General features: G+C 38.3%; 1 protein-coding gene across 1 annotated transcript in view; it reads left to right on the forward strand.

Moving 5' to 3' along the window:
* Window positions 1–12,237, forward strand: part of LOC112046580 (nose resistant to fluoxetine protein 6) — a 37,523-nt gene that overhangs the window by 24,753 nt on the left and 533 nt on the right. The window contains exons 6-11 of the mRNA XM_024083278.2: window positions 2,851–3,019; window positions 6,993–7,186; window positions 9,515–9,644; window positions 10,140–10,329; window positions 10,941–11,083; window positions 11,974–12,070. Coding sequence (XP_023939046.1) covers window positions 2,851–3,019; window positions 6,993–7,186; window positions 9,515–9,644; window positions 10,140–10,329; window positions 10,941–11,083; window positions 11,974–12,070 — 923 coding nt within the window. The remainder of the gene's footprint in view (window positions 1–2,850; window positions 3,020–6,992; window positions 7,187–9,514; window positions 9,645–10,139; window positions 10,330–10,940; window positions 11,084–11,973; window positions 12,071–12,237) is intronic.

Genomic DNA, 12,237 nt, shown 5'->3' on the forward strand with positions numbered 1-12,237 from the left:
CAGAGAAACCCCAAGTATAGCTCGCTCACTGTGATCAATATGAAGGCACTTAATGTGATAAAATCAAAACGATATGGGTACGTGCTGAATTGAAAACCTTTTCGTTTCTGAAGTAATTCGAAAGTCGAATGAAATTCTCCATACTTAGATTAATAACCTATAAATCTATGGCTATAATTAATTATCTGAAAATAATTTCGCGAATCGCTAATAGTTCGCAGTTATCAAATGATACATCAAATGTGCTGTAAGCGCTAAGTACAGAACCCGATTAAGTACTTTAGTTTCAATTGCCTGCAATAATCCTACGTGAATGGGTTTATCGTTCATAGCTGAGTGCCTTCCACTGATGTACCGTAGTGTGTGTAGTGTATATTATCATAGTGTTGTATAAACACAAATCTCTATCTATTTCGATCCCCCAGAATACCTCCAAGACTTGCACTAATTTGCTAAGATACACTTACGCCCGCGACTTCGTCCACGTGGAAATCAATGTTTCACCACTTTAGGGGTTGAATTTTGAAAATTCTTGATTCATTTCGCATTTTTTTCACACTCACTCACACTCACTTTGTGCCAAGTTTCATTTGAATTCATTCAGTAGTTTCAGCGTTATGCCCGGTCAACAAAAAATACGGACAGACTGACAGACAGACAGACAAGAAATCGAAAAAAATATATTTTTGGCTTCAGTATCGATTATACATATACCCTCCAATAAAAGTTTTAAAAATATCTTCAATGTACAGAATTTAATCTGTTACAGTTTTATTGTAAGTATAGATAATGTTTTTTTACTAAACTAGTTAGCACTTGTCTGATGGTCTACAGTGTAAACTCTATACAATGTAATATAAAAGAGAGATAGAGAGCCTCTAGATTATACCTGTATAATCTAGAGGCTCATTGAATCCACCCGGCGCCTCATCATAGATATGGACTCATTTATAAATCTAAAATGGAAAATCACGAAATCTCGAAAACCGCCTGATGTACAATGCTGAAATTTGGCAGGGAGGTAGTTTATAGTTAGTAGGTATCTACTAAGAACGGATTTTGCGATAGGGAAATATTAAAAAGGTCTAAGGGCAGACGAAGTCGCGGGCGTCCGCTACTATAGTATAAAAGCGAAAGAACACATCACAAAATATACAAAAACCACTTGACGTGAAAAGTTAAAATTTGGCAGGGAGGTAGTTTATATTTACTAGGTATCCACTAAGAACGGATTTTGCCAAAGGGATGATCAAGAAGCCCTAAAGGCGGACGAACTCGCGAGCGTTCGCTAGTAAGTATATAAAATGCCACGCGATTTTGTTTTACAGTGCGGGTAGAAAGAAAAATCGAATTGAGTTGAATCGAAGGAATCTCGGTGGAAATTCACTTGCCGTTAGAAGTGTTTTCTGCTTGAGTGTCAATAAAGTATACAGTAGGATAATAAATCGTATAGATACTAGTATATACATATTCTACACGTATAACTCAAGACCCGTGAGCAATAACTTTGTGTCAACACTATTATTTATCGATGCAAATAATCTTGACGGAATTTATAACAAGCTAGTAACCACCACGCAGTTTTACACGCGTAGTTTCCGTTCCTGTAATACGAGGATAATGATCTAGGAATCTATTGGTGAATGAATTTTTCTAATAGGTAGGTTAGCGTCTGAACCTATACAATGAAAACAAACAAACAATCAAACCTTTCCATATTAGAATATTCAAAATTCATTTATTTCTATTAGGCTTAGTTTACAAGAGCTTTTGAAACGTCTAGTTATGTCATGATTTAATGGTGGTAAGTAAAGTCGAAAACATAAAATTAAAGTTACGAGAGTATCAATAGCGCCTTGGTCCGAGAAGAGCTCACAAAAACTGAAGCAACTTTTTTTTTTGTACATCACCATTTTACAAACTTATTTAGAACTAAGTACAAAGTCATATAGTGCAGTTCAACACCAAGCTTTTTATCATTTATATAATTAATCTTGCGTTTAATAAAAACACTTTGAACTTTTTGCCAGTGTCTTCATGTGGCAGTTTCTAATACAGAAAACTGTCATTTTGGTTCAAATTACTTGCCCGAGTTTATACCTACCTACAAAGAGTTTCTTTGTTAATAACGTAGGTAGGTAATTATGATTTTTTGTTTTTTTTTTTTGGTGTAATAAAGAGTTTTATTATTATAATTTATAATATTTTATATTGCATAGATGTTTCAGCGATATGACTGTGTATGTTTAATGTCGTTTCGTTGTAAAAATACTCTGGTCGACAGAAAAGAAGACTTTTTGCGTGTACCTACCAGTAAAATGTTTACACCTATTTTCTGCCTCCTGCCTGGAACATTTCTAGACATTTTCATAAGCATCTGATAATGTCAAATCAGTGATAATTCAAGAAACGTTATCAGCCTAAGCCCATCAAACCGCATTGGACTAGCATTTTTTTTATTCTGTAAATCCACTGCGCACACCACTGTAGGTTTGAATTCGGTCCGGATTGCACCCCTAACTTTTCAGTTGTATGCATTTTAAGAAATTAAATATCACGTGCCACAAAAGGAAACACATCGTGAGGAAACCTGCCTACCTGAACATTTTCTTAATTCTTTACATGTGTGAAGTCTGACAATCCGCATTGGGTCAACTATTGGCTTATCCCCTCTCATTCTGAGAGGACGCTCGTGCTCAGCAGTGAGCCGAATATGAGTTGATAATGAAATAATGATACCACTGCGGCACGGAGGTCGTAAACTTACACAATTAACAAAATAAAATTATGATTATGTTGAAATGACTTGCAAGGTCGAAATTTAAAATAACTGACTCTTTTTCCTACTAGACTGTTTCCATTGTTCCTGAGCCTAATGCTGTTCTGCACGTACATCCTCCCTGACGTCAACAACGGGCCCCAGTGGAACTTGGTGGTGGAGGAGCACAGCCGAGTCTGTGAGAAGAACATGTGGAAGAGCTTCCTCTTCATTCACAACTACTTCGGCTTCGAGGAAATGGTGAGTTTACTTTCTCGATCAGCGCCTACTACTGTTATTTATTATATATCAGCCGATGGACGTCCACTGCTGGACATAGGCCACTTGTATAGACTTCCAAACATCACGGTCTCGAGTCGCTGGCATCCAGCGGCTCCCTGCAACCCGCTTGATGTCCTCAGTTCATCTTGTGGGAGGCGACCAACACTGCGCTTTTCGGTGCGGGGTCGCCATTCCATCATCACTCGCAACACGCACTGTTCGAAGACTTTCCTCTTCAGGCATTGAGGAATTTTGGTCGCCAAGTTTTCCGTACGCTGCCCAACCGAGTTGGATTTGGCAGTTCTTCTCCTTCTCGATATTGGACAAACCTAACTGGACTGTATACCCTAGGTATATTTATACTTGTCTTTAATGTCGAGTTGAGACCTCAACAATAATTGGTTAGAGCGGTACCCATAATCTTTGTCTTACATAAGTTCATTTTAAGGTCCACCTGTTGAGACACTCTGCAGAGGTCATTGGCATGCTAATAAAATCATCCACAGTCTCTGCCATGAGAACCACATCATCGACAAATCGCAGTTAAGTAATGTACTGATATTGATGCCAAATCCGTTACAGTCAGTCATTGGATTGTATTTTAAGGGAAAATAATAAAAAAATATATATTGAAATATTTTTTCCTCTGTTAACAAGTGACCTCTATCGATAGGTAAACATACGAACAACATCGAAATTGAATTCGACATGTACCTACTTGTAAAAGAGCGTACCTAATAAGTGATAATAATCTAAGAATCCACTCGATTGAACAATACTTGCCCGTTATTAAAATAGTTCCCATGGCGTTATATAATCTGTCACGCGTTGCATTTATGTCACCCAGTTAATGAATACTGGGTTTCACTCTTGACTTCGCTCGGTTGAAATAGATCGAAACTATACTAAAAAGTTTGATTAATACTAATGAGACAAAGTATTAGTTAAGCACACGAAATGCATTAATTTTTTTCATAATATGTTTTAATATAAATTGCCTCCTATCTCCTTCATATCTAAAATTATGGTATAAACCTTCGTTTCACATTCTTCATTCTGTGTGTTCCTTTTTTACTAGATCACATTTAAAAAAGTGACATAATCCAAAGGCTAACTAAAGATCTAGTCTTTAGCAGTTAGCCTTTAGATTATTCTTAATATGTATTCTGTGACTTCATTGGATGATTTGTTAAAAAAGCAATATATCTAAATGTAACTACATAACTAATTAGCCCAATAAGAAGGCTACACCTTATGTGTATTTAGTACCTAATTGGTAGGTTCGATATAATACAAAAAACTCCTCTAAAGTTTAGTTCTAAAACAAGAAGGTCATGAACAACAATTTATTGATTGCTTCAGGCTCCAATCCATCTTGTCAAATCTTGCCATCAATTTTCATTTCCTTAATCTCCAAATAATGTTAAATTACGTTAGGAAGAGTACGCTAATCCAACCATCCAGGCGAAGATCGAATCCAAGACCTCTCGGATTTCTGTATCAAAATTAGACAACAAAACAGACTGAGCCACTTTCGCTATGAGTGTGGATGTAAATTTTTTCTACGGTGATAATCATATGATACGCCGCGTTGCGGAGTGCAGAGTTTTTTGCTGAGTTGGCACTTTGGGGTTCATTGTTTGTAAGTGCGACCCAATTACTGGCGCGAGATGAATGGATGTGGGTTAACTGTGATACGGTAAGCTGGCCCATTCGTTAATGCCAACATCTGACTAGAATAGTTATATCTCTCTTTTCAACCGCCTTCAAAATAGGAGTTCTCAAAAGAGGTTCTGAATTCGACGCGTACGTTCTTCGTCATTTATAAACTAACTAGCGGACGCCCACGACTTCGTCCGCCCTTAGACCTCTTTAATTCAGCCGTTACAGTAGTATCGTAGAAATAGTGCAACTTCTCCCGTTTTCCCAACATTTCCCTTCACTGCTCTGCTCCCATTGATCGTAGCGTGATGAAAAGTATACTATAACCTGCCCAGGAGTATGAAGATCAATTGTACCAAGTTACGTTAAAATCCGTCGAGTAGTTTTTGTTTCTATTACAAACATACAGACAGAAAACAGAATGACAGACAGACAGAAAGACAGATAAACAGACGAAAATTTTACTGATTGCATTTTTGGCATCAGTATCGATCACTCATCACCCCCTGATGGTTATTTTGGAAATACACTCCATGTACAGAATTGACCTCTCTACAGATTTATTATAAGTATAGATTTCGAAAACTCTTTTTTTATTTGAAACAGTATACCTACTTCCAGATTGGTCCCATTTGATTTTCTTCAATCAAAATAACTGAAATACGTCTTTCAAATCGGTTCCAATTTTATGTTAAAAAGATTATCTTATTAGCACTCCATGATGGTTAGCGACACAGCAAATAGTTAAATTTTACTATATAATACTAAATCTATGACGTTGATGACTCATCAAATGATGAATGAGAGGCAAGGCCTCCCTTCTTATAGTAGAGGCGTTTTATGAAATCAACTTAGTAAACTTCCACGTAAAGCAGTAGACCAAGTTAATGAAAGTTAATGCCATCAAAAACAACACTTGTAAAATATATGCATCTCGCAACTCAGTTGTTCTACCGTAAAAAGTTGTGAGATCCATGTAATACCAAGATGGTTACTTTATTCACCTTCTGTCTCAAGTTATTGCGTAATTATAACCTAATAACGTCTTAAACGACCATATCAAAATTAAAAATCTATTATATTTATAAATAATATAGATTGACTTGCTTCGAGAAAAGTATGGTACTGCCGTGCTGCTTTGACTTATCGGGGGCACTGCCGTACCTCAGATAAGTACATATAAGAAAGATTAATAAACAGTACTGTCCCAAATTTTAAATTTTTTTTCTTTGGTTTTTTCTTGGTTCCCGGTTCCGTAGGAATACGGGGATAATATATATTATCCTCGGTCTAAGCCTTCCTCGATAAATTACCTATCAATCACTGAAATAATTTTTCAAATCAGACCAGTACCTTATTATATCTACTGTGCCAGTACCTAGTTCCTGAGGTTAGCGCGTTCAAACAAACAAACTCTTTAGCTTTGTAATATTAGTATAGATATAAGTATAAAACTTGTACTTGACGTGATAGTAATCAGCCATAAGTCAGCCATGATTAATACAGATATTACCATTTCGTATTATAATTCCCAAAGCACGGGATCAAAATAATATTTAGTAAATATAACACCGCTTGGGAGCAAATCTCAACAAAAGGTACCGGGCCCACTCCCGCAAGGGTATTTTACGGGGTCAAGCCAACCTAACCCCTTAACCCTAAATATTTCATTTCACATTATTTTCGGGGATTATTTATCGTCTTTGAGGGAAAATTCTCAGTAAAATCTATACTCTACAAATAGTACCTATTCTATACAATTTTAGTTGATCACAAAAGAACAGTTCAAAACACGTGTTCAATACAAATACTTTCTGCTCAATAACATGGACGTACCTGATGTGGATATTAAATAACTTTTAAAAAGCTTTGCGATCATATCATAAAACTAAGTGGGCCTACCTATGTCTCTGGAAATAGCTCTTCTACAAAATATTTTTTTAATCGGTTCTTCGAGGAATCGGTGGACATACATAAATAGGAGACGTGATAGTCCAGTGGATATGACCTCTGCCTCCGATTCCGGTGAGTGTGAGTTCGAATCCAGTCCGGGACATACACCTCCAACTTTTCTGTTTCAAGAAATTAAATATCACGTGACTCAAACGGTGAAGGAAAAACATCATGAGGAAACCTACCAGAGAATATTCTTAATTATCTGCGTGTGAAGTCCAATCCGCATTGGGCCAGCGTAGTGGACTATTGGCCTATTCTCATTCTGAGAGGAGACTCGAGCTCAGCAGTAAGCCGAATATGGGTTGATAATGATGATTGTTTTTTAATTTTTCAGTGTCTAACCCACACACACCAGATCGGCATGGACATGCAACTGTACGTGGCGACCCTCCCCCTCATGCTTGTGCTGTGGAGGTTCCGCACCTTCGGCCTGGCGCTGATACTGGGCGTGGCCACAGCATCCACTGCTCTGAGATATCTCGCCATACAGTGGTACGACATCAGCATGTTCGTGTATTATGGGATTTCGTAAGTATTTATTTTTTTCATAAAGAATATTTCCCATATCTTTACTTATGAATAATATTCCTGTTAAAAACTGTTAGGCATGTACGATAATAGTACAACGGATTCGAATTCCAGACCTCTCGGTATAAGTCCGGGCCGTTTACCGTTGAACTATTGAGACTTTTATTACTAATGTCAGCCACTGACGGTCAAGTAATCTCACATACCTGCTAACGGTTTGACATCCGATAACACTGACCGTGTGTCGTTGATCAGTTTTATCGGCTGTCTTTACTTGATTGTCAGTGGATGACATCACGTCATACACGTTTCAATTATGTTTCAATAGGCGGGGTCGGTCATCGTAGAGCTAGAATTTTATCGCACCCTTATGTTTCAAATGATGTTCGAGGAGACGATGGACGTTGAAGTCCAGAGGTTTGGGATGGCTGTCCCCCATCGGGTATCACATTCAGCACTGTAAGATTGTACGTATCTCCACAGATGGACGACAATAACTGCAACACAGTGTCTCACTAAAGCAGTGTTATCAAATTTATGTTACTGATACACAATGTCATATGTTATACAGATTTTCTTGTGTTGTAATTATTTAATCCGTTACTAAACTTATCTAAGCCGTTATTATATCAAAGCCGTGATAGCCCAGTGGATATGATCTCTGCCTCCGATTCCGCAGGGTGTGGGTTCAAATCCGGTCCGGAGCATGGACCTCCAACTTTTCAGTTGTGTACATTTTAACAAATTATATATCACGTGTCTCAAACGGTGAAGGAAAACATCGTGAGGAAACCTCCACACCAGAGAATTTCTGAACTATTGGCCTCTCAATCTGAGAGGAGACTTGAGCTCAGCAGTGAGCCGTATATGGGTTGATAACGACGACGACGAAACTTTTCTACATCTGTCGTAATAAGTACTGAGATATGACTTGAGAAGTTTACTTTACGCAAAGCGTGATTTTCTCATAACGCCTCAGAAAATTTGAGCTCAAAGTCTAATTTTCTGAACCGTAATAGGTTAGGTACACAATTATATTACACTTTAACAATACTAAATAAATGATAACGACAAATATGATTGCCTCGTGTCTCACGAGTCGCTGGTCTCTGTCAACATGGCCGGCAAACATCGTATAAGTAATTCGCTAAATCCTAAATCATAATATACAGCACAAACAATGTAATCGGTTGGTATGTTCAACTCCTAAAAATATTATATAACTAACTGAAGATGATATTATTTATTTTGATTAATAATATAATACTTATACTACAGCCTTTCTTGATGAGTACTGTTTAGTAACAAACATTAAATAACATGTGTCTCAAACGGTGAAGGAAAATCATCGTGAGGAAACCTGCATACCAGATTTATCTTAATTCTCTGCGTCTAAATTCTGCCAATCTGCATTCTGACAGGAAACTCGAACTCCATAGTGAGCCGAATATGGGTTGAAAATGATGATGAAAATTATAATTAAAGGGGCCTAGGCAAGTGTATAGAAGCTCTAGAAAGCATTCGAAACTATAAGAACAGTGATGAAACTACTCTCTAAGGCCGTCTCCTTTGAGACACGGACTTAAAGCTTAGCTTAGATTTGAGGAATGCACGAAACTTAGGTACTTATACGTAGGTATAGTAAAAGACAAGACACAAATGTGACGTCATTCAAGGATATTTTTTTCGGCTCCTGTCAGTATTGCAATCTCCAGTTAGGACATGCTTCTTGAGATGTTTGGACTGATGATGACGGGCTTTGTGAGTGCTGAGTGAGATTGGCACGTCTATTCTGTAACTAAGTTTTATATCCTTCCTCATTCTATAGTATCGTTTTAGACAGAGAGAGAAAGAGGGGAATTGGAAACTCTCACTTGTGAAAGACATCCTTACAGATTAACCCAGTAGTCCTGGGCTTTTCAGTTATGTGCATTTCAAAAAATAAGAGGGAAATCCATCGTGAGGGAACCTACCAGAGAATTTTCTTAATTCTCTGCGTGTGTGAAGTCTGCCAACCCGCGTTGGGCCAGCGTTGTGGACAATTGGCCTGACCCCTTTCATTCTGAGAGCAGACTCATATTCTAAATAGATAAAGTTTGTGGTATTGTAGGGGTAATCTCTGCATCTACTTCACCCAATAATTATTACACTGATTTTGAAAATTCTTTTACCATTAGAAAGCTGTGTTATTTATGAGTATCATAGGCATATATATTTTATCCCCTTGTATTCTCAATTGTACTATGAACGGGAATTACGCGGGTAAAACTTCGGGACATCGGCTAGTATTCAAAAAACTCAAACAATCAATAAATATTTATTTTTCAGAGTCCAGAAACTGTTAGACGCCGCGAGATATTCGTACATTCTGCCGACACACCGCGCAACTATATATTTAATTGGAGTGATTATGGCATATTTCATGAAGTCCAAACGGTCACACATTAATCTCAGTAATGTGAGTATTTTGTTTTTTTTTTTATTCTGTACAAGTTAGCCCTTGACTATAACCTCACCTGATAAGTAAGTGATGATGCAATCTAAGATGGAAGCGGGACAACTTATTAGGAGTAGGATGAAAATCCACACCTGTTTTGGTTTCTACACGACATTGTACCGAAACGTTAAATCGCTTGGCGGTACATCTTTGCTGGTTTAGTGTGGGCATGAAGAACATGTTGGGCAGGGAAAGTGAGTGCTTATGAGTTCTAAAGGGATTTTTTTCCTTAAGCGCACTCCCAAGGTCACAAGTCCTAGGACCCTAATAAAAGTAAAAGTAAAAGACCCTAATAAGTCCTCTAAATGATGATACATTCTCTGTCCCTGTTAATCGTCACGTCACACTTTATACCATTATAAAGGGAGTCTCGGCTTTTTGTCGCAGTGACGTAGTTCCCATGTTCGCGGGTGTTTATTCTTGTATTTTTTTACGAAGACTTGAAAACTATTCCAGAGCCAAGTGCGACTAGTGTGGGCGGCGTGCTTCGCGCTGGGCGCATACGCCGTGGCGAGCCCGTACCGGCAGGGGCTGGCGGGGTACCGCTACGAGCACTTCGACGCCGCCATGTTCGCCGCGCTCACCCCCGTGCTGTGGGGCGCCTTCATGTGCATCGCGCACTGGTGCATCTGTTATGACTACGCCGGTGAGAGCATGTGCTTATACTGACCATTCATCGACATCATCATCATTAATGATTAAACGAACTTACCTGTAAGTGAAGTTTTTTTCATAATTATGTGAGTCGCTTCATTCGATGATATAATTTTACCAAGTAGTTTCCCTTAACTTACAAGCGGTCCATAGATTTATTTTCTTTGAACCGGTGAATATGTTGTGTGTTGACATCCGGTTTAAAGAAAATAAATCTCTGAAACGTGCGTTGTTGCTTGTAAATTAAGGGAAACTACTTGGTAGAATTATATCTGAGAATGAAGCGACGAAATATAATCATTATCATCATCATCAATCATCAAAAGTCGATTAACGTGAGGACGTCCATCGCCAGCAGTGATGCTGGACATAGGCCTCTTGCATTGAATTCCAAACACCACGGTCCCGAAGCGCCAGCATCCAGAGGCTTCCTGCAACCCGCTTGATGTCCTGGATCCACCTAGAGGTTCGAACAGTGTACGTCCATCGGCAGTTAATGATGATGATGAATACCGTAATATCAAGCTATAAGTATAATTCTAGACAAGAAAAGTTGAATGAAACTTCTTTTTTAATTTCTACAAAATTGTGTTGTCTTTCTAGGCATAGGCTCGTTGTTGGTAGAATCACCAATGTTTAAGTTCTTCAACAAAATCGCTTACGCCGTCTACCTCACCCAGTTCCCAGTGTTCTTCTATAATGTGGGCATTCAGAGACATTCCGAACACTATACGCCCTTCTTACTGGTAAGTGTATCTTTGATTACAGTTGAGTAGTCATTATTTTTTCCCTTCTGAATTTCTGCAAGGGGGAATTTATTATTAGTCTAATTAATAGGTCACTGCATAGGTCTGTTAACAGAAAACAAAAAAAATTTTGATTCTTAACTCAACTATGCTACTTCAATAGGCGGACTTAGGATATAATAATATATCAGTCATCCTAAGGCCGCCGAGTCTGCGAAGATTACTATCAAATACTTGATATTATCACTGGAACCGATGTAGTACAAGATAATAATTTGTAGATTAACCATAGGACCAATGTGGCCCTCATATTGTTTATATTATCCACTCTTGGGTCTTGGTATTAATTATGTGCTCGTCCAAATCTCTGGGTGAAGCTGCGTCGACCTGAAGTTATCCACTATAACCATCCACCGAACCATAGGTAGAGCGATGCATCATTAGTGCGTTGCATTCCGTCATCATAACGAAGCAATGCCTTGTATGCCACACCTGCGTTGCGTTGCGCATAACGTCGCAGTGTAAGAGGACGACGCTCGCATCCAGTCAGACTCAATAATGCAAACAAAAAATGCTCTGTCCGGCGTCTTTTGCTTTATAAATACTCTAATAAAGATTTTTTCTTTCTTTCTTTGAAACGTCACCTGTGACGACGTTTGTATTTTAAAATATATTCTGAATGAAACGATGCGACGTCGTAAAGTAACACAACACACTAATGGGGCATCGCTCGTAGACTAGTATACATCACCGTAAGTAAACAGGACGTACTCTCTTGGAACATGCTCTACAATGCGCCTGTAATCCTGCACCAGTCAAACTGAGAATTTAGTAATCTCACCAGCAATAACACAGACACACAAATAATGTATTCAATTGTTTCCTTTCAGATCCACGTCCCAGAAATGGCCGCAGTATTTCTAGTTTCAATCATGGCCACAGTCACCATCGAGATGCCCTTCAACCAAGTGTATAGGATATATTTTGGTAAGTACTTTATAATGCAATATAAAAAACTACTTGAAGAGTCTGGATGCTTCTATACCTTGTGCTACAAAGTATACTTTTCTAACCCGGGTGGCCAAAACTAGATCTAACGCCAAGATGGTCGCCATTTTGCACGACAACAGACACGACACTAACTAACTTTATGC

This window comes from Bicyclus anynana, chromosome 6 (genome assembly GCF_947172395.1).
Source record: "Bicyclus anynana chromosome 6, ilBicAnyn1.1, whole genome shotgun sequence".
Taxonomy (NCBI): Eukaryota; Metazoa; Arthropoda; class Insecta; order Lepidoptera; family Nymphalidae; genus Bicyclus; species Bicyclus anynana.